General features: G+C 31.4%; 1 protein-coding gene and 1 pseudogene across 1 annotated transcript; one reads left to right on the top strand and one right to left on the bottom strand.

The window, feature by feature from the left end:
* The first annotated feature begins 5322 nt into the window (after positions 1-5322).
* On the top strand, positions 5323-6961 carry LOC139859351 (immune-associated nucleotide-binding protein 9-like; annotated as a pseudogene).
* A 1078-nt stretch (positions 6962-8039) lies between these two features.
* Positions 8040-10698, bottom strand: LOC139858831 (agamous-like MADS-box protein AGL11). The gene is made up of 7 exons (XM_071847666.1): positions 10517-10698; positions 9406-9487; positions 9226-9287; positions 8855-8954; positions 8720-8761; positions 8508-8549; positions 8040-8219 (listed from the first exon to the last, which is right to left on the bottom strand). The coding sequence occupies exons 1-7, from the start codon at positions 10696-10698 to the stop codon at positions 8040-8042; spliced, it is 690 nt and encodes a 229-aa protein (XP_071703767.1).
* Between the last annotated feature and the right edge of the window lie 12695 nt (positions 10699-23393).

The raw sequence follows: 23393 nt of genomic DNA, 5'->3' as shown, positions 1-23393 counted from the left end.
CGGAAATCAACATCCTCCTTGAGATAAGCAAGTGATTGCTTTCCCCAGCGGGTGTTGTGTTCTTCCTCATACCTCAGCATCATTAACTCTTTTCTTAGCTTAGCATTCTCTTCCATCAGTTTCTTAACTTCTTGGTCTTTCTCGTCCATTCGAACCTCAACTCTCGCCACATGGCGAAGCAAACCTTCCAAGTTCTTTTCGGTAGTCTTTCGCAAGTTCATTATCTCATACTTGGCATCAATATCACAAGAAGGAGATCGGGCTCTTTCTCTGGATGGACCAGTTTCCTCAGGATGTTTCCCCTTGTCTTCAGTTCTCGGGGTCGGGTAGTATTCGGGAGACTTAGGTAAAGTATCCGGACTATAGTTTGGTGAGGGAGGACCACCAAAGCCATAAGGTGGGCTTTGGACTGGTCTTTCAGTGGAAGACCCTTCAGTATCTTTTTCGGTTGACTTGAAAAGAGTCATTTTGTTCGCTTGATGAAGATTAGACATCCTATCATTAGGAAAGAGACTTTGATTAGCATTTTAAGCCAAGATTATCAAAGCAAAGTTGTTAAGATTATAAGGCAATCCTAAGTACTTTAAGTCTAAGGCGGGAAAGATTATAGTTTCCTATATTGCTAAGGCACCCTAGCTAGCAAGTAAGGCACACATAAAGATGCAATCCTGGTTCTCTATAACACCTCGGTTACACTCTGATACCAATCTATCACACCTCTAGTAAGGGCCTGGGTGAAATGTGACTTAATATCAAATAAACCAACATATTATAATACGAGAACAATACTATATGATAAAAATAAACTTTATTGAGTACGCAGCGGAACATAGAATGTCGTTACAAGAATGGAAATTACAATAAAGTAAATGTTTCAAATGCAAGAATAATAAATCCGATAGTTCTTGATCCTAAGTCCAAGTAGCATTACATAAGCAGTAGATAAGTAAACTTGATCAATCAGCACCTGAGACAAAACATGCTAAAGTGTCAACCAAAAATGGTTGAGTGAAATCATAGGTTTAACAAATATGTTTGACCGTTATTTTAGACCTCAAGATTTTTGTTTATAAAGTTGATCTCACAGATCAAAAAGTTATGCCAGTTCGTGATATCTAGACTAAACGTTTAAAGTTTGCCCCAATGACAAGTTGTCCTGTCCTTGTCAGTTTAATTTCATTATCAAGTAATACAAAGACTTAGTCAAATGTATCGGGGACGTTACTCTCGATAGGTCTACCCCCAATAATTAAGAATGCATTTAACGTGCAATTAAAAATATCACTGTAGGGACTTTGTTGGACATAGATAGGTATAGCATAGTTTAACAGTTGGTACTTGTGTCTAAATTGTAAATAGTAAAAGTAGCATGTGTCTTACCCCAGTAAGTTAAAATAAATTGCTAGCAATAAAGAGTGGGGCTATAAGTTCACCTTAGTAAGTAGGAGAGTTATTATTCTTTGGAATAGAAGAGTTGGATGAATGTGAGCAGAAAGTTAACCTAATGACATTTAAGAGTAGTTAAATGTTTTTGGCCAAGTTTAAGTTTAAGTATGCAAGTGTTTAAGTGTAGTTCGTTTTACTAAGTTTCCATTCTTAGTAAGCTTTCCATTTTTAGTAAATTTCCATTTTTAGCAAGTTAGTGTTGAACACTAGTGAGTTATCCTTAATAAGTCTACCACTTATTAAGTGTGCAAGGGAGTGTATGATCACCATAGTCGGGTTTGACATTGTACACCATACCCAAACATCTATTCCACCGCCGAGTCACCAGAATGACCAATTGTTACCGGTTGGCCCAGGATTTCTTGACCAAAATCTAAGTTTGCCATTCGAGATCCACAAGCGTCCCATAGTGGTACCAAGGATCACCCTAGGCCTTAAGTAGCGTTGACGTTCGAGTAATCCTCACGTTATCGTGAATGACTATTGTAATCATATGTTATACTATAAGTAGTATATTATAAGTGTTAGTAGTAGTATAAGTGTGTAAGTATTAAGTAGTAGTATAGTATAAGTAGCATTAAGTAAATGATTAGTAGTATTAGGGTTTATTAGTTAAGTAGTATTAGTAATTAGGGTTAAGTAGTAAGTAGTAGTATTATTTAATTAGGTTTAATTAATTAAAGTAGTATTTAATGATTAGGGTTTAGGAGAGTAATGATTAGGTAATGATTAGGGTTATATAATTAATGTTTAGGGTTTAGGTAGTATTAGTTTATTTATTTATTTATAAATTAGGGTTAGGTTTAATTAGGGTTTTATTTTATTTAATATATATATATATATGTAATATATATATATATGTGTCGTGTATATATATATATATATATATATATATATATATATATATATATATATATATATATATAGTTTTTATTTTTTTATATAAATCGTATGTATGTATATATATATATAGATTTTTTATATATGTATATATATATAAATCGTATATATATATATATATATATATATATATATATATATATATATATATATATATATATATTAGGTATATACTTATTTGTTTTCTTTTTTAAACACTAACAAATCTTTAGGGTTTTTAAGATTTAACAAAAATCTTTATATATATATATATATATATATATATATATATATATATATATATATATATATATATATATATATATATATATATATATATATATATATATATATATATATTTGTATGCATGTACTTATATATAGTATGTATATATACTTGTTTCCATTTTTAAATACTAACAAATCTTTTAATAAATCTTCTAGGGTTTAAAGATCAAACCAAAAATTTCTTTTTTTTTATCGTGTATGTACATGCATATATATATTATATTTTTTTACATGAACAATATGAATATGATTATGAATAAGATCAAGAACATGAATATGATTATGAACATAAACATGAATCAAAGATAGAATTTAAAAGTTTTGGATCTAGGGTTATACCTTGATAATGTTTGATGAAGATTAACAAGAAAAGATGAAGTTGACTTGAAGATGAAGATCAAAAGCACTTGAAAACCAAGAACACCTTGAAGATCACGAAGAAAGCTAAGAACACGATGAAGATCTCTTGAAGATTGCTTAAAGATTACTTTAAGATGGTGGTGGTGGTTTCTTGGCCGTAAATCCAAGAGAGAGGGGAGAGGGAGAGATTGTTTTTTTGAGAGGATTATTGTATGAGAATAGGATGAAGAAAACCTAAGGATGGCTCCTCTATTTATAGTTGCATTAGGATGATTCTAGATCTAGGTTTACTTGGAGGAAAAGTTAGGGTTAGGGATTGGTGATGGTGGTGGTCGAAATTTTGAGGGGCAAAAGGGTCATTGTACCCTCTTTTAAAATCGGCTAGGGTTAGGAGGATTAGGGTGGAAATTTTTCGTTTTAGTCCTTGTACTTTAGATTAGCTTAAATGCTTCCAAACTTGTTTAAGATTAATTAGTTACATACATTAAGTTTTAGTTTACTACATTTTGTTCATGGAAGTTAATTAACTTTTATTTTTCATCTTTTATTAACTTGTAAATTATTGTACAAAGTTAATTAATATGTTTTATAACTTTTTATACTTAACAGTTGTTGATTAAAGTTTAATCATTAAGTTTTAATTATATCGTTTGGGCATTTAATATTGAAAAAATATAGAATGGAAAAATGAGGGTCGTTATACTCTTGACCTTTGTGCTCCCTCCATCTCAAGGCCATCGTCGGACGACACTGCCGGTGTGAAAGCCATTGCTGGAGAAACACATTCTTCAACATCATTTGAAGAAGAATCCAAAGATCCAATAAGTGATTTATTCTTGCTCACATCATCACTAGTTCCATTGTTATCCATTAATATTGAAGATTCTTTACTTATTGAACCAGTGACTTTGGATTTTTTTCAAATGACAATCGGACACGAAATCACCGGAGACGTCATGTGAACCTACCAAGGTGAAGGATTGGGTCATGGTAACCTTAGCTTCATATTCAAACTTGACATCTTTTTGCACATCGTCTCCATCAACGACATCAAAATGTTTATTATTGACTTCGACCAAAGTCCAAGATAACTGATCATTGGCATAGCTAAACACGAGTTTATGATTGCTCATCGATGTAGGAAGATTAAACTCGAGACACTTACCGTCGATCTTTATTTCTCCTAGGGATCACGATTTTTACCTGTAAGTGTATCTACAAAAGTTATTCCTTCCCATTTTCAAAGAGAAGATGGAAGACGGTTCCAAGAAGCATTTGGAAAGTCCCCATTTTCCAGCTACATTAAGATGGCTTTTAGCATCCTTACTCTTTAAACTATTAGCACATCATCTTTCCTCTCCAATGCTTTGAAAGCTCGAATCCACCTCCCATTTATTTAGATGGTGTTTAAGATTTTAGTGAAGCATTCAACATTGCTAATGCCATCAAATCTTATGTATTCGAAGCGTTGAACACACGACGGTCTCTTTCGAGCTATATACACGTTTGTAAGTGAATCGTAATTCTCGAAAACTTTCCAGCAGTTGACTCTAGACAACGTGTCCGGGAAATTAAAAATCATAAACGATATTACACGATTGTCAAGCGACTTGCTACACGAATAACCATTCGACTTCGGTATAGAGAATACCTTTTTGTCCCTCCACACGACCATTGAAACCTCACATTGTTTGTTGGTGGTGATTATTACCGGAGTTGTAATATATCACAATTTACTTCAATTTTTTATCCAACTTAATAATCTTATATGCATCATAGTATTTTCTTCTACTAATAATCATAATTCCTATTCCTATTAATGTGCTAAAAAAATACTCCAATATTTAATATTCGTTGCTTAGTCAAGATCATATATGTACTTTAATGTCCGTTATTCACTCAAGATCATATTTACATGATCATCCTAATTAGGGTTTAATTAGCTTACTTTTACCAATTTCAATTGAAGTTGCGGTATGATTTATTTTAATGCAGTATGAAATTCAATTCCGATTACTATATTGCTTTTATTTTATGTTTTGCTTACAATAAATTATTGTATTAAGGAAATAGATTATCGTGTGTTGCTTTGATGTTTATTTATTTTAAATTCTTTAAATGCCACTCCTACTTACACGAGTTAATCCAAGAATATATACAATTATGCCATTCGACACTTAAAGCCACAAACTGATGGTTAAAAGGGCACCTCAATTCCAAAAGGCCAATGACCCTATGGTGGTTTATACTGTTTAGATTGCCACTGAGTAATGACATTCAATTATGATATCGATTACAAATAACTTAGGTTAATACAATGGGTGGAAGTTCGATTGATGGTGATTGGTGTTAGTCGGTAGGACAGGTAATGGTAAAAGTGAAACGGAGAATAGTATACTTGGAGAAAAGGAATTTTTTATCTAGGGCTAGCTCGGCTGGCGTAACTAGTACTTCTGAGCTCAGAACTAATGCACTTAAAGACGGCCTGATGCTTGTTGTGATCGATACACCTAGTATTTACAATATTTAATATGAATTCAAAAACATTCAACAAGAACAATATTTAAGTGCTAACTATAATGTGATGGCCAGATTATTTGATTCGTGTCTTGATACCATAGCGAGTTTATTGGAAAGGAGATTGTTAAATGTATCAATATGGACAGGGAGGGTATACATGGTGTTATTGCGGTCCTTTCAATTCGGATTCGGTTTTCAAAATAGAAAAGAAGATGCAATAAGTAGTTTGAGGACTTTGTTTGGGAATAAGATCAGTGATTATATGATAGTCTTTTTTAGTGGTGGAGACGAACTTGAAGATAATGAACAGATTTTGGAAGACTTTTTAGAAGACTGTTTTTGTATCTTTTAAGGTGGAGCTTCTATGTATCGTTTCTAAAATGATGGTGGATATATGTATATACATATACATATACATATACCTACATATACGTATACATATATACATGTTAAAAGACCATAATTTGAGTCACAATTCTAAAAGCCGGGCAAGGCGTCGGTTTTGGGACTAACCCATCCCGAATCGCCCAAAAACGCCTTAAAAGTCCCTCATCGCTAAAAAGTCAGGTCAAAGTCTGGCCGAGACGTGTCTGAGTCGGTCAAAGTCAAATTTTGGTCAAAATATTTATATATGTAGAATTACATTTTGTGCCATATATCTATGTTTGAAAATTTCATGTTTTTTGTTTGCTACATATATAGCCTAAATTTATTTATTACTAAAAGTCGACGTTGATCAATGACCCATAAATGACTATTTTTTCAGGAAACCTTAAGTATGTGTCGGGGTCGATGTGTCGTTTTCGATAACAGGACAAAAGATCAAAAGAAGAAAACACAACAACTACAAGAGCTACTCTTGGTAGTCAACAAGGTGTTGACTAAGAACAACGGGAAGCCATACACCGATGAGATCTTTCGTGAATTGAAGGTGAAGCTCATATTTCTCATTAACGTTATGTTTGTTCGATTTTGACCTATTATGACTAGACTTTTAATACCATTTGGTGAACTTTATATGTACTTAACAGAAAGGGAGTAGGATGCTTGATAAACAAACAGCAAAGGTTCACTCCATGCAAGGTTATACCAAACAGGAAATCTTTGAGCTAACAGAGCAGATGCATAAATCATACGAAGAACAGCTTAAGCGAATTTCACAAATGGTATACTCGACGATGTTGCTCTTGTCTACATACATAATTTTGTAAGGTACTTTTTGTTGATGATTTTGTTGTTGTGCATGTCGAGTCATGGTTAAAGGAAACAACTGATTGGCTCGAATAACAATTGGCTGAAGAGCAGGTTGCACGGTTGAAGGCTGAGGAGTCATGCTGCTCAAATGAAATCGAATGACGAGTTTCGAAAAAAGAGTCGAAAGTGGCAAGTGTTCTATTATGTAACTCCAGATTTTTCTGATCTTTGTGTTCAAAACTGCTGGATTACTATAATTTTAGTGTCTTTTTAATAAATCATCCGTATCCGTACATGTAAATGCGTGCATGTATAAAAATTACACCATTACCAACTTCAGAATGTTTTCACAATCATCATACTTAATATGATAATATCATTACAAATACATCAGTGTTATCAAACTTAGGGTTGATATGTCCAAATTTCACAAAAAAACAAACGTACCAGATTATTTAATATTGCTTCATCTTGTCAAAAGTGAAAGCAACTTCAAACATTACATTTAAGCTACATAGAAGCAAACTTAATTCAAGTACGATTTTCGTCATCATGCACCTTCTTGCGCTTTCGTCATCAAATCATCTGAAAAACATAATGTTATGTATAAAGAGAGGCCAAGAGTATGAGTACTATAACCTATAAATACGTTTCTTTCTTTTTTCTTTTTTATTTTTTATGAAGGGAAGGTTTAGCAAAGTAAATACATATATCTAGTTTGTACCAAGTCTCGAACAAAATGCAGCAAATAATATTAGATATTGTCTAGTAAACAGAGTATGCCATTTAACTTGTTATAATAATAATAATGATAATAATAATGATAATAATAATAATAATAATAATAATAATAATAATAATAATAATAATAATAATAATAATAATAATAATAATAATAATAATAATAATTATTATTATTATTATTATTATTATTATTATTATTATTATTATTATTATTATTATTATTATTATTATTATTATTATTATATTATATTATATTATTATTATTTTATAATTTATTGTATGTATGAATGCCACCACCTAACCATTACTCAGTATTATATATAATAAATAATAAATTGTTTAACTTCAAAAGAGCAAAGTTAGAGAAAAAGAGAAAGTTGCGCGGTCGGTCCTGTCGTTTACATGATATGAAGTGGTTGGTCCTTAAACTTTATTTTCGAGATGGATGGTCCATACAGTTTACAAAATGGGTGTTGGTGGTTTAAATAATGTCATGTGCGAAGCATGTGAGGGGTATTTTTGTCTTTTTGTACATCTTCTTTAACACAATGATTAGTTAACAATGAAACTTCAGTAATATGATTAGTTAAAAAACAAAATTTTTTTTTTTACCCGAGATGAAGAGGCTTGTTCGGAGAAAGGGGATAAGCAGACGGTGCATCGTCAACAGGAGCCATTATGTTAAGTTGCAGGGCACTCCTAGCAAGATATGCTTCTATTGCCTCATTGTAATGATCCGGAATCATATTCACCGCCTCTTCCTGTTGCACCCTTTCAGTCTCCGCAATCTGTATTATCATTTTTTTTTAAAACAAAATTATACGGAGTATATCTTATTAATGTGTTATATGCATGAATTATAATAATTTTATGTAGTGTTGATCCATATCTTGGAGGTTGTAGATACATAGCTGATCTACATGTATTTTGTCTATAAAAGTAAAAAAGGCGAGCGTATGCAGACCTGTTAAAGAGTATTGTTGTTGTTGTTATGTTTTCAGAAGGCTGCATTTACTTAATTACTATACTGTACATCTTACAAAACATGATTGTTTAGGCTTTAATGACAATATTACCTTCGAACGTAGAAACATGTTGTGATGTTCAAGCTCAATCTCCTGTTACAGTTGAGGAAAGTTTTAGTTAACACATCATAAACAAGGAAACTAATTCACAGCGCTGTAAACGCGATAAGTTAATTAGGATGCATCTACTTTGAAGCTTTTTAGTGAAATTAATAGTACAGGTTAATGGTAAAAAGATGTGAGCGTAAAAGGTAACGACTTACCCTTTTCTGCATGGATTCAGTTTCCGCAAGTATCATGTCATGCTGTTAAATTAATCGATCAATAATAAGCGTGAGATTCAAATTCAAGATCTTATAATTTGGTCAATTAATGATAAGGTCTTAATTAAGTTTTACCTTTTTTGCCCTAATCCTAGAGATTCCTTTCTCAATTCTTGTCTCCAGTTGCTTTAGTTCCTTCATGTTTAAAGAATCTAACCTTTCACCCAACAGATGCCTGAAATCAAATAAAACATATATACGACATCAAATAAAAAAGGTTGTTGTAAAATTGACTTCCATTATCACCATTTTCTGTTAATTTCTGAAATGTAATTATGAATTCATACATAGAAACTGTGTTTTAATGGTATAAATAAATACTTGATTTCATCATAGTCAGAAGCTTCAAATATGTGCCTTCAATGAAAACCACTATATAAAGATTTTAGTAACAGAAACAATTAATACGTCTGATGGCATAATTAACTTAAGCTTTTACAAATAACCTGTTAGAATTTTGACGCATTTGTATCTGCTGTCGAAGTTTCTTAGCCTCCTGCTGGTAAAACTGCCAACACGCACCAAATATGTTACAAAATGAGCCTATGTATGGTTGTTTCATGTAATGACTTAATAATTGAATATTTTTTGTTACACAAAATTATAATCATAAATGTTGGTCTTACTTGAGCATTAATCTCTTGAAGTGAACTAGTGTTTGGTTCAGTACAAGTTGCCTTCCTGTACTTGTCTATAGTTGATTTCATGCTGTAATCAATAACATAACATACAGTCGTCATCAGTCAAATTTTAATCAACAGATCATATCTTAAGCAATTGCTGCAACAAGATCATAACTTGCACCAAAATAAGCTTTTGAGTTGGCATCAAGTCTTCTAGTCAGTTGATACATCAAAACAATTAAAATAGGTTTTTTTGTATGTTTACCCTCCTAGTTTATGGCTACTTAACTAGGTTTCCAAAAATGGAAAGTCATAAACTCATCGTGTTTTCAAGGAAGGAACTCAGAAGAAGTCATAATTTTCCCATTTATGTTTCCAACAAATGTTTATACTTTGATGCAAAGAAACTGTAAAAGCAAAAGACTTTAGTTTACCATTGTACTAAAAAGGAAACTGTAACACATTCAAAGGTTGCCCAAGAACTTATAGTTCCCAAATACTCCATAGTTTCACTTTTATATCCCATAAATCATTAAATTCAAATACAAATGGGCTTCAATTCTCTTGTTTTCATGAATAAATTCATAGTACTAGCTTCTAAATTACACAAGTAATATGTTACTTTTTTGTTATAACTAAACAATCATGTAGCTCCCATGAGTGTTAACATGTTAGTTAATATATCAGTTTATACATTTTGTATCATTTTACCTTTAATGAATAAAAGTATGGTAATTAACACTGAATATTTTTCTTCCAAATCTTTTTCCGTGTCTTTGTAAGTTAAATGTTTTTTACCCTCTTGAGTTACTTAATTAACTTACTATGTCATTACATCGAACATCAAATCAATACTTCAAAGAAAAGGTTTTAAATAACTTACTTAACTGCATTTTGAGTATTTGTAAACTAATTAACTACATAAAACTAATTATAGTAGCTCAATTTGTTTTAGTTAGTGTTAATATGTTTGGAGTTACTTACAATAAATACACTAGTAAGAATATGAATTGAAGATTAAAAAACTAATTAATCATCTATACCATTTGAGTACAGCAAAAATTTGCAACTAAATGGAAATCAATCAAATAAATATCAAAATAAAGATAATTACTTGTTATTGGAATACTCGTAGAGTCGTCCTCGTGTAGAGAAGACAATGAGGCCAATTTCAGCATCGCATAGAACCGAAAGCTCGTAAGCTTTCTTAAGAAGCCCATTTCTCCTCTTGCAAAACGTCACCTGTCGGCTCGTATTGTTCTCGATCCTTTTGATCTCGATCTTTCCTCTCCCCATGTTTCCTTTGACCTATGTACATATACAAACACAAGCCGGTTATATTAGCACATACCGGTTAAGTTGTTATAACTTAAACACATAATTATTACTAGTATAACTTAAATAATATATGTAAGCTTATATTCATAATCAGTTAATTAAGATCTCTCTACAATTAACAATATACATATACATAGAATTATATCAAGCTAACCAATTAGGTCTACAATCTGAAAAATCATGTAGATCTAGCTTTAGTTCACTCCCCAAATTTTATATGACATATAGCCAGCTAGAAACATCTTTAATACATACTTATCGATTCAAATATTCGATTCATTAGCATCCGCGGCCAGATCCTAATGAGATCGTGTGATCACCCGAAAGATCATATCGCGATCTAAATTTTTTTGACTAGATCTCATTAAAAGGAACAAAATACATCTGATTCTTAGAACAAAAAGTGACTTAGATTTACAATACAAAAGCAAAAAAAAAACATTTTAGCTTTTTTCCTTTTCAAATATGCTGAAGTTAATTATTAAAGTACACCTTCATGGAAAAAACATTATACTTGTAAATTTTGATCATCAACACAAAAAATTGCAAACTAAATAAGGGTTTCCTTTGTCATCTTCATGAACTCTTACTTTTTTTGTAAAATGAAAAAATATAGTTTTGAAAAAAATTACCAAATCACATACGTACACAGACACACACTCTGTTAAATTAGATCTATATAGCAGACCTGATGAAGTTGAGAACTAACGTCGTCTTCCATGTTACAGTTTTACAAAATCTGAAACTACAGCTTGTAACTAAATGATCAAAAAACTACTTTTTAGCTAAGAAAAAAAAAAAAAAGAGTGAAAAAGCTCTTAATATATGCATAATCTTTACATGAAAGTAGATGAAATAGAATCTATATATACATGTAAATATGCATATATACACAAACCAAAAACAGTACCTTTGAAGAACAAACAACACCTCTTTCAAGAAAAAATATATCACCTTTCTATATTTTTATTTAATTATAATTTTAATTTTATTCTCTCAACAATGGAAGGTGAATTAAGCTAGTAGTCTTTTGAAAACCCTATAAACCATCTCTCATCATGTTGTATTGGGAGCTGGCTAGACAATGACCCTTTCCTTATTTGATGTAAAAAACTTTTCTTGTGCAGAAAAGTAATGGATGTTGAATATAACCCTAAACTGATATTTGTGTTTTCCTAGGCATTTTCCAATATTACCCTTCAGTTTGCTTTTTATTTACGAACAAACCACCATGTACTACCATTTGCTGCATGCATAACCTGCCAATGTTTGCATTAGGGGTTGTACAAAAAAATCAGCTTTAAAAACATTTCAAGGTTTAGTATACCTTTAGCTGGCAAAATAACCCACGTAAAGAATCCATCTAATTTTGTACGTGTAGAATAGTATAGATTTATCACTGAAATATTTCATGTAGATTTCAGAAAGAAAATACAAATGAAATTAGTTTGAATAGGAAAGAAAATGATAGTGAGATAATACACTAAAGGTGCGTTTGATAAAACTGAATGATTTAGCGCTGAATGGTTCAGAATCTGAATGGTTCAGAGCCTCTGAATAAAGTTTGCTCTGAATGAAAATAAGCTGTTTGATAATCGTTTTAAATAAACAATATGAATTGAGTAAAATTACCTTATTAACGTATTAAATGAATAAAAAATACAATATACTTGTTAGTTACATGTTCTGGATGTGATTTGAAAAGAATATTACAGAAAAATTAGGCTCTTAATGGTTAAGAGAGTGTTTCAACTCTGAATGGTTCAGCACTAAATTCTGAACCATTCAGCACCATATGTCATTCAGATGTCAAAAACAAACACGCTGAATGCTGAATGGTTCAAAATTCAGCGCTGAATCATTCCATTAAGAGGCAAACAAACGCACCCTATCCGTATCGCACTGTCAAATTGAATTTAACTATTGTGGCGCCATTTTGACGTTCACAAACGCCTCTTATAACGGGGCTTTACTTTTCACGTTCCTAGGCGTTAGTCACAAACACAACGGCAAGTGTAATATGCATTGGTTTTTTTTAAACTAATCAGAATTTGTCATGCTTATGTATGCTATTAATTTATTTATTTTACAATCAACTTTTAATCATATTTATTCACATCATCTAAAATAATTTTATAAAGATTTGACACTTAAATTTAACATTAACAACTGAACAAATCATAAGAAGAATCACAAGATATATTTTTTCAATCACAGAAGGCAAAAATCTCTAATCACAAGACTACAAGAGGATAAACAAACCAAAAGATAAGAACAAACAGTTGATTCACACAGTATACAAATATTCACTCTTAACAAAATCAATACAGTTTGATCTTGTTATCACTCACAATAGAACAATCGAATGAAAACCCTAATTTTGATAGAGAATCACCAACGAATACAGATAATACCGAATGAATAAATTAAACAAAAAATAACTTAATATATAAATTAAAAATTGCATCCAAGTCCCTCATGTTCTCTTTTCTTCTTTTCAGCAGCAGCACCAAAGAACCATCTTTTGCACTTTAGCCATAACTTTAACTTTGACAAAATGACTCCATGGTCCCTGAATATCTTAACCCAGAATATAGAACATGTGAAACATATAATAGTTTGATTGTTATTCAATTTAACATCCCCCTCAATCTAACTATGAAAGAGATTAAGCAAAGTTAACCTTTCACACAACAAGTTATGTTGTGTTCCACTTAACCCTTTAATAAAAATATCAGAAAGATTTTCACTTGAAGTTACAAGAGATGTCTCAATTATACCATAGCTAATTTTTTCTATTACAACAATTTCAAAGTGCTTTGTTCTTTCATGAAAAACAGGGTTTTTTTGCAATTTGTAAAGCAGACTTGTTATCACAAAAAACTTTTTTATAGGAAGAATAGTATTAACTTTCAAATCTGTTAAAACTTTTAAAATTCAAATAACTTCACAAGTTACAGAAGCAAGAGCTCTGTATTCTGCTTCTGCAGATGACCTACAAACAGTTGATTGTTTCTTGCTTTTCCATGAAATCAAATTATTTCTCATAAAAATACAGAATCTAGTAACAGATTTTCTAAGCATACTACGTTTTGCATAATCAGAATCAATTAAGGCAGTGATAACCAAGAATTATTTCTTTTAACAGTAATACTTTTACCAGGACAGCCTTTTAGATATATCAACACCCTAAAAGCAGCTTTTAAGTGAGACTTAAGTGGTGCATGCATAAATTGACTTAAACAGTGTACAACATAAACAATATCAGGTCTGGTAAGAGTAATATAAATCAATTTTTCAACAAGCTTTTGATATTCACTTATATTTTCAAGAGGTAAGTCAGATGAGTCATGATCATCTAAATTAGAAAATACAACACCACTTTCTAAAGTAGTAATGGCAGGTTTACATCATAACAAACCAAATTCAGAAATAACTTTAAGAAAATACTGATGTTAAAGCGAAGGGGTACAAAATAATAGTATTTTTACAAGGAAATACTATTAAATACGATACAATTTTATACAAGATATTTATTTATTTATAGAGTGGATATACCTAAACCTTGCTACAACACTTATAGGCAGTGTACCTAATCGTACAGTAGTGTAGTTTTTAGTAAGTCCGGTTCGTTCCACAGGGATCTTTAAAACAAGCTTAACGCTATATTTAAAAACTATATTTGTAAAAATACAAAAATATATAAGTAATATTATTATTATAAAAAGTGGGTTTTTACCGTTTAATGACCGGTTTGTCGATTTTAAAACTTAAGTCGCAGTTAAAACCTAATGTAAAATATTAAAAATAAATATAACTTAATTTAAAGCATAAAGTAAATAACGATAATGAAATTGCGATAAATAAAAGTGAGATAAAATAAAATTGCGATAATTAAAGAGAACGATAATTAAAAGTGAAATTAAATACGATGACAGTAAATACAAGTGCGATAATTAAAACTGCAATTAAATATGAAATAAAGAAATTATGCTTATTTAAACTTCCGTAATCATGATGTTTGACGTGTTGATTTTAATTTATTCCCATGGGTTAATTGTCCTTTGTCCTGGATTATTTAATATGTCCGTCTGGTTTTGTCCATAACAGTCCATCAGTCATAAATATAAAGTGCGAGTGTCCTCGTCAAATTATCCTTATATCTGAAGTCAAATATTCCAACTAATTGGGGACTTAAACTGTAACAAGGTCTTAATACTTTGTTTAATAATTACACCAGGATATCGACTGCGTGTAACCCAAGGTTTTAATACTTTTTTTTTAACAATTATGCCAAGTATCCTTGTACACAATTCACCCCTGTTTTAATAAATCTATTAACTATTAATCCATTCCCGTGTCCGGTTAAATGAACGATTATTCATACATATAAATATCCCGCTCATCGTGTCCGATCGAGTGTATATGGTTATTTATAGGTACGTCCAATTGTAAATCTTTATATTAAATTAATAAACTATCATTTAATTAAACAAATACAAAACCCATTAATAGCCCATAGTCTAATTTTCACAAGTATCGTTCTTTTGTCCAAACCCCAATTATGGTACAAAGCCCAATTACCCAATTTTAATATTTTAGCCCAACATCATGATTACTTCGGCATCAAATAAGCATAATAATAACTTAGCTACGAGACATTAAATTAAAAAGTTTGAACATAACTTACAATGATTAAAAATAGCGTAGCGTTACACGGACAGAATTTCGACTTACACCCTTACAACATTCGCTAACATACCCTTATTATTAGAATTTAAAATTAAAATTAAAATTAAAATATTATATATATATATATATATATATATATATATACGAGTGAGAGATAGATGAAAGATATATTTTTATATGATCACCAAACTGCAAAATTTATAGGCATGTGGCCAGCCACCTACTGCCATGCGATAGCATGAAAAATGCTCTTCCAGGCCATGCGATCGCATGACCCCTTTTTCCAGCTCACATGAACTTGTTTCCTAGCTTGCCGACGGTTTTAAATATAATATATAATATATAAATAATTTTAAGAATTATTTAAATATTATATTATATTTATGTGCATAGTTGACTCGTAATTTTTAGTCCGTTGCGTCGAGCGTTGAGAGTTGACTCTGGTCCCGGTTCCGGATTTTCGAACGTCCTTGCGTACAATTTAATATCTTGTATTTTGCGTTTCGCATCTTGTACTCTTGTAATTTTGAGACGTTTCTCACCAATAATTTGAACCACTTTGATTGTAATTTGTACTTTTGAGCTTTTTGGTCGTTTGCGTCTTCAATTCGTCGAATCTGTCTTTTATCTTCACCTTTTATTATTTAAACGAATATTACTTGTAAATAGAGCAATTGCAACTAAAAGCTTGTCTTTCTTGAGGGGTAATGCTATGAAATATATGTTCGTTTTTAGCATTATCAAATATTCCCACACTTGAGCGTTGTTGGTCCTCAAGCAATATAGTCTTGAAATAAAAACATACTAGAATCACTTCTTTATTCTTCACACTTTGTACATCAGTGATTTCTATACGGCAGTATGAACAATGGTAGTAACGATATGGTTTACAGTCCCACATGACTATAAAAATTTAGATCCCTAAGGAAATTGGATCTTTATGAAAACATTTGATCTTTTGAAAATTCAATCTAGTTTTTACCCTAGATAAGTTTTTCGAAATAACCCTTCACCGGTGTTTGCAAATTGTTTTTGTGGGTTTGGTGGGTTTCAGATTTGAAAATTTTAGCTCAAAACTTTCGGTTTTGTGTCACCCACTTGCTAACCTTGTATTGGGAAAGCAACACTTCCAGTATACTTGCTCCGTATATTACCTTTCGGTAAACTACTGTCCGGTTGTAAAGGAAAGCATTGAACAAGCAACTGTTAAGGCAATGTCCCCTGACATGCTTTTAATTATGGTCTATAACATGTCGGATGCAATTACTATCCTTGGTAGGAGCAATAGTAAAGCTCACCCTATAGTTTTTCGGTCTGGCACAAGGTCGTGTCTTCGACCATGCTATGCAACCACCGTTCTTACGGTTGACACCCGATTTGGTTCAGGTGACCTAATGAATTCTAGGTGAATTCCTAGGATTTTACGTTCAATGGTAATGAACGCATTAAAAATGGGTTTTTCAGAAAACAAATCGGTTTGTAATTTTGATCAAAATATTTTCTCGTTCAAGCTCGAGTTTAGATATCATTGAATTCCATGAGTTTGTAATTCTCAATCTTTAAGGTCAATCTCAAGGATTGAGTAATATCAGTCTTAAAAGCTGATTTTTAATCTTTAAGGAGATTATCCTTACTGGGGGTCTGATTCATTAGTCTTATCAAGCTAATTTGCACGGCGCCCTCCCCATTTTACGAGACAGATCCTCTCATGGTTAGGATAAGTCTGACCACTTGGCGACCCTGTTTTATGCTAAGGTCCTTGGATTTCCAGCTGATTTTCGAGAAAACTTTTCAAAGTTTTTCGTAGACTCTACAACTAGTCTGGACGACAACTTCCTGACCTAAATCAAGAAGCGCGTTTCTTTTTCAGAAGACTTTACTTCCTTTTAATGATGGAATTGATTCATCGTGTAGATCCATCTTTCTTTCAAATATATTATAGTAAATATGTTAAAATTGATAAAATTGTCCAAAACAAAAGTATCTTCAGTTATTTGTACAAAAATATGTGATATATATTTTAAATAACTTGGTAAAATTTTTTCACACTTGGCTTTTATTTTCCTTTCTTTGCCTTTTTATTGTCCTCTATTCCATTTTAAATGAATTCTAACATTTTGGGTTGTTTCTCAATTTATGTCCTTTCCGAGGTAACAATAATTTCGGTGTTTAACACCTAGTTTTATCGTTCATAAATATGTATAAACATGATTTTGAGTTCATTTAATTGAAAATTTTGAAAATTTTACTAGAATTGGGTAGTCAGTATATAAGACTAGGGCTATTCTTTATTATCAGAGAGCACTAGATTCTAATACAACTATTGCTTTACTAGTATTTTTAATGGTAACCAAGTGTTTAAATTTAAAATTTTAAAAATCCGAAAGAATTTAACCCCTTCCCACACTTAAGATCTTGCAATGCCCTCATTTGTAAGAAATCAGTAACAATTTAAATTATTGAGGGTGATTAGCGTAGAAAAATGATTAAATTTTACCAAAGTTTCTAAACATATTGGCGTTTGTTTGTTGAATGATAAATGGTGCACATCATTTATTCATTCCGTCTTGTTGTTACATCACATTTGTTTTTTGTTTTGTCGTCAAAATTAGTAGCTTTTGCTGAACTTAATGTCAGTCTTTGAAAATGCGCTGTTTTACCCTGTTGTGTACAATTGACAATATACATACATACAAATATAAACATGCATGGCAATTTGAAATGGGACTTAAAATCCCACTTTCAAATCAAATATGAAATATTAGTACCAAATAATAAAAATATTAAACAATACATTAATGTATCACAATATCATATGTTTAAACATAAATAAATTAAAATAATAAATAATAAAAATCATAGAAATCACCAACGGAACAATATCAATCTGGATAGGGGTTCCAGTTCATGTCGTCGTCCGGGTTCCATGGTTGGTGATAGGTGTACTGGTAGGCCTGGTTAGGGTCGTAGAGAGTATATGGTGGTCTCATCTCGGGTTGGTGTGGAGGATAGTAAGCAGGTCGGGTCGGTACGTAGTGATCCTGAGGTGACAGCAGGCTCATAATCTGACGCTGATGATAGTCCCATCTATCATGCTGTCGTTGCCTGGAATGCTCGTAATCATTCCGGGCTTGCCACTGCTCCATCCGACGAAATCTCTCCGCGTTTGTCATATCTACCTCATCTACAAGCTGGTAGACGTCAGTCATAGCCTCCCTAATGACATCCCTAATGTCATCTGCTTCCTCCATTTCCTCATCTGAAACTGTCTCTACCTGAGGATGACGACCTTTATAGGGTACTGCTTGGTTTCGTTTGCTCTTTAATACCTTAGCACCCTGATAGACCTTCAATCCTAAAAGCTCAACCTGTTCCCTACATTCCAAAAGTGGACCCCCTTGGTCCCTATCTACACCTAAATACTCTCCAATGAGAGTAACAAAAATACCTCCTCCTATTATTCCCCCTTCCTGTATTCCTTCCACCATCTTAGACAAATAAAAACCAACACAGTAGGGGATATTAACAAAGCTTCTTGGGTCTCGAATACACTTTAGGTAAAATAAATCATGTAAGGTCATTTTCTCCTTGTTGTGACCTCTCTGTGTAATCGAGTTAGCCAGAAATCTATGAATTATACGAAGTTCTGCTTTGTTAATATGTAAGTAGGAGTGTTTTCCTCCCAGTGTAAAAACATTATAGTTTGACTTACGCCTCCAGACGGTGTTCGCGTCAAAATTCCTATCTACCCTTTCACCACGATAAATCAAATTCATACAATCGGGTAGTAGCAATTCACTAGGAGTGTAAATCTGTAATGCCCTGGCCATGTCCAGCATGGACATCCTGTACATCCTACGGCCAAGTATAAACCTGATAATGCTAAAAACGAACATATATTTTATAGAATTATCCCTCAAGAAAGACAAGCTTTTAGTTACAATTGTCCTATTTATAAGTGATATTCGTTTAAATAATAAAAGGTGAAGACAAAAGACAGATTCGACAAATTGAAGAGGCAAATGACCAAAAAGCTCAAAAGTACAAAGTACAATCAAAGTGGTTCAAATTATTGATGAGAAACGTCTCAAAATTACAAGAGTACAAGACGCAAAACACAAAATACAAGATATTAAATTGTACGCAAGGACGTTCGAAAATCCGGAACCGGGACCAGAGTCAACTCTCAACGCTCGACGCAACGGATTAAAAATTACAAGTCTACTATGCACAAGAATAAAATATAATATTTAAATAATTATATAAATTATTTATATATTATATATTATTATATAAACCGTCGGCAGAATGCAAACAACAACATGTGGGCTGGAAAAAGTGGCCATGCGATCGCATGGCCAGGAAGGCTAAAAACCATGCGATCGCATGGCAGTAGGTGAGAGGCCACATGCCTATAAATTCGCAGTTTGGTGAACGATATATCCATCTTTTTATCCATCTCTCTATCTATCACTCGTATATATATATATATATATATATATATATATATATATATATATATATATATATATATATATATATATATATATATATATATATATATATATATATATATATATATATATATATTATAATTTTAATTTTAATTTTAATTTCTAATAATAAGGGTATGTTAGCGAATGTTGTAAGGGTGTAAGTCGAAATTCTGTCCGTGTAACGCTACACTATTTTTAATCACTGTAAGTTATGGTTAATGTTATTTTTAATTTAATGTCTCGTAGCTAAGTTATTATTATGCTTATTTAAGCCGAAATAATCATGATGTTGGGCTAAAAATATTAAAATTGGGTAATTGGGCTTTGTACCATAATTAGGGTTTGGACAAAAGAACTAAACTTGTGGAAATTAGACTATGGGCTATTAATGGGCTTTATATTTGTTTAATTAAATGATAGTTTGTTAATTTAATATAAAGATTTATAATTGGACGTACCTATAAATAACCACATACACTCGATCGGACACGATGGGCGGGATATTTATATGTACGAATAATCGTTCATTTAACCGGACACGGGAATGGATCAATAGTCTATGGAATTATTAAAACAGGGGTAAAATTATGTACAAGGACACTTGGCGTAATTGTTAACAAAGTATTAAAACCTTGGGTTACACGCAGTCGATATCCTTGTGTAATTATTAAACAAAGTATTAAGATCTTGTTACAGTTTAAGTCCCCAATTAGTTGGAATATTTGACTTCGGATATAAGGATAATTTGACGAGGACACTCGCACTTTATATTTATGACTGATGGACTGTTATGGGCAAAAACCAGACGGACATATTAAATAATCCAGGACAAAGGACAATTAACCCATGGGAATAAACTAAAATCAACACGTCAAACATCATGATTACGGAAGTTTAAATAAGCATAATTCTTTTATTTCATATTTAATTGCACTTTTATTTATCGTACTTTTATTTATTGTCATTGTATTTAATTGCACTTTTAATTATCGTACTCTTTAATTATCGCAATTTTATTTTATCGCACTTTTATTTATCGCAATTTCATTATCGTTATTTACTTTACGCTTTAAATTAAGTTATATTTATTTTTAATATTTTACATTAGGTTTTAACTGCGACTAAAGTTTTAAAAATCGACAAACCGATCATTAAACGGTAAAAACCCCCTTTTATAATAATAATACTACTTATATATATTTTTGTATTTTTACAATTATAAGTTAAAAATATAGCGTTAAGCTAGTTTAAGTCTCCCGGTGGAACGAACCGGACTTACTAAAAACTACACTACTGTACGATTAGGTACACTGCCTATAAGTGGTGTAGCAAGGTTTAGGTATATCCATTCTATAAATAAATAAATATCTTGTGTAAAATAGTATCGTATTTAATAGTATTTCGTAGTAAAAATATAACTATTTTATACACCACCTCGCAGACATCAAAACCTAAGAAAACTTCTATCATCTAACCTATCTACATCTGCATTTAATGCTATAGTACTCATAAGCTCAATACACCATTCCTTATATACAGGTCTACGAATGGTGAATAGACGTTCCCAATCGGTAAAAGAAGAACTGCCATACCTTTGGATCAGATGCTCCCTAACTGAGTTAGCTAGTTGGACCCTTTCCAAAGGATCCCAATCAATTACCCTTGGCACTTCTACATTTTTCGGTATCAGTTTGAATTTGTTACTTTGATATGTAGGGTAATCTCTCCAGCTTCTATCGAATCTCAGATTAGGATGCAACGTGTGTTCAGGAATCGTTGGGTATTCTACTGGCAGATGTATCGGAAATACTATAAAGGCATCAACAAATTGTAGCGGATCATAATAAGGTACGTGTTGATCAGGTTGATGTTGTTGTTCCTGTTGTGGTTCTTGTTCGGGTTCTGGCTCGTATTGCATTTCTGGTTCAGGTTCTGGAGCAGGTCGTCTAGATGATGATGATGAACCTCCAGTTTCAGTATTAGTAAATCTCTGCAAAACACATTAAATACAAATTTTGTGCATCCAAATATACATTAGTGTTAGCAAAATAACAAATTAACATAATTACAATAACATGTTAAATCAAACTTAAACTTATACGCATTTTCACAATTTTAACAATTCTACACTTTTTCAAATAAGCATAAATGAAAATGTTTACAAAGTTCATAAGCATTCAACTCAAATAACATGTTAAAACAACCCTTACTAGCAATTAAACAAGTCTCAAATGGCAATTATATCAAATTAATCAAGTTCATGAATTTTGGACCTAAAAAGTTCACTTTAATTCTCAAAAATCATGTTTAGGATCAAAGTTTGGATCATTTAGCCACCTAAACATGTTACACTACTTAATTTAGCAATAATTCATGACAAAAATCGGCCATAACCTGTTTATATCAAAAATCCCCAAATTGCTCAAGAACACAAACCCTAGATTCCTAAAAAATTTGAAGTTTTTGGCTTCAAATCATGTTAAATAGCATAATCTAGGTTATACATGCATAAAATACTAACAATTTAACTCTAATTACACTAGAAATTAACAAAATCAAATTAGGAAAAATATAGCTCAAGAACACTTAAAATCAAATTTAAAGAGGTTTAGGGTTGAAATTGTTACCCTTTTTGATAAACTCCTTATCAAATTCATGTTTAGAGCGGATTGTAGCAAGAAATTTGGTGAATTTTGGTGGAAAAATGATGAAATTTGAGAGGATTTTGGAGAGTGTTCGTGTGTATGTGTGTGTGGTGGAGTGCAGAAACAGACCCGCTGGAACTTTTGTTCCTGGCCAATTTTCCAGCTCCATGCGATCGCATGGATTCTAAGGCCAAATCCCATGCGATCGCATGGGGTTCGGGTACAGTAACTTTTTGTTTTGTTTTTTTTTTTTTTTTAAAAACCTTATAACTTTTAAAACATAAATTAATAAAATTTTAAAAATTTGTTTCTTTTTAGGAGTGAGGGTGTTTCGGATCGTTGTCCTAGTCCGTCCCTCGAAAAATTTTAAAATTTGTCAATTCAAAGCGTTGTTTTAAAAGCAAAGATTTTTGGGTTTTTTAAATATTTTTGGCATACTTTAATTCAGTAAGATTAAAAATAATGATAATAAAAGTTCTCGTCCCTCCCTTGGGTAGAGCAATTTCGGTTCAACGACCTAGTTTTCAACTCACGACGAATTTTAAAAATCATATTTTTAACTTAGCGAAATAAAGTAAATTTTTGTTTTTAAATTCACACCAAACTTAAATTTAAAATGCATAAAATTAAAAATTCATTTTATTAAAAATTCATACCAAACTTATATTATATTTTTGTTTTTGTACATACAAACTTATATTAAAAATATAAAATTTTCAAATATTTACAAACTTAAATATATTGATTTAAAAAGTTTACAATAATAATTTAATATTTATGTATTAATAAACAAAGTAAAAATAAAATTAAAAATCTTTTT

Source organism: Rutidosis leptorrhynchoides, chromosome 7 (assembly GCF_046630445.1).
Source record: "Rutidosis leptorrhynchoides isolate AG116_Rl617_1_P2 chromosome 7, CSIRO_AGI_Rlap_v1, whole genome shotgun sequence".
Taxonomy (NCBI): Eukaryota; Viridiplantae; Streptophyta; class Magnoliopsida; order Asterales; family Asteraceae; genus Rutidosis; species Rutidosis leptorrhynchoides.
The sequence above is the reverse complement of the archived record's forward strand: the minus strand, read 5'-3'. Positions and strand labels throughout refer to the sequence as shown.

Excerpts from the sequence above, each read along its gene's own strand:
- LOC139858831 (XM_071847666.1), bottom strand. The coding sequence starts at position 10,698 with ATGGGGAGAGGAAAGATCGAGATCAAAAGGATCGAGAACAATACGAGC. Across the intron at positions 9,488-10,516 it reads TACGAGTATTCCAATAACAA|CATGAAATCAACTATAGACA; the intron begins GTAATTATCTTT and ends TATTGATTACAG. Across the intron at positions 8,550-8,719 it reads CTGAATCCATGCAGAAAAGG|GAGATTGAGCTTGAACATCA; the intron begins GTAAGTCGTTAC and ends CAACTGTAACAG.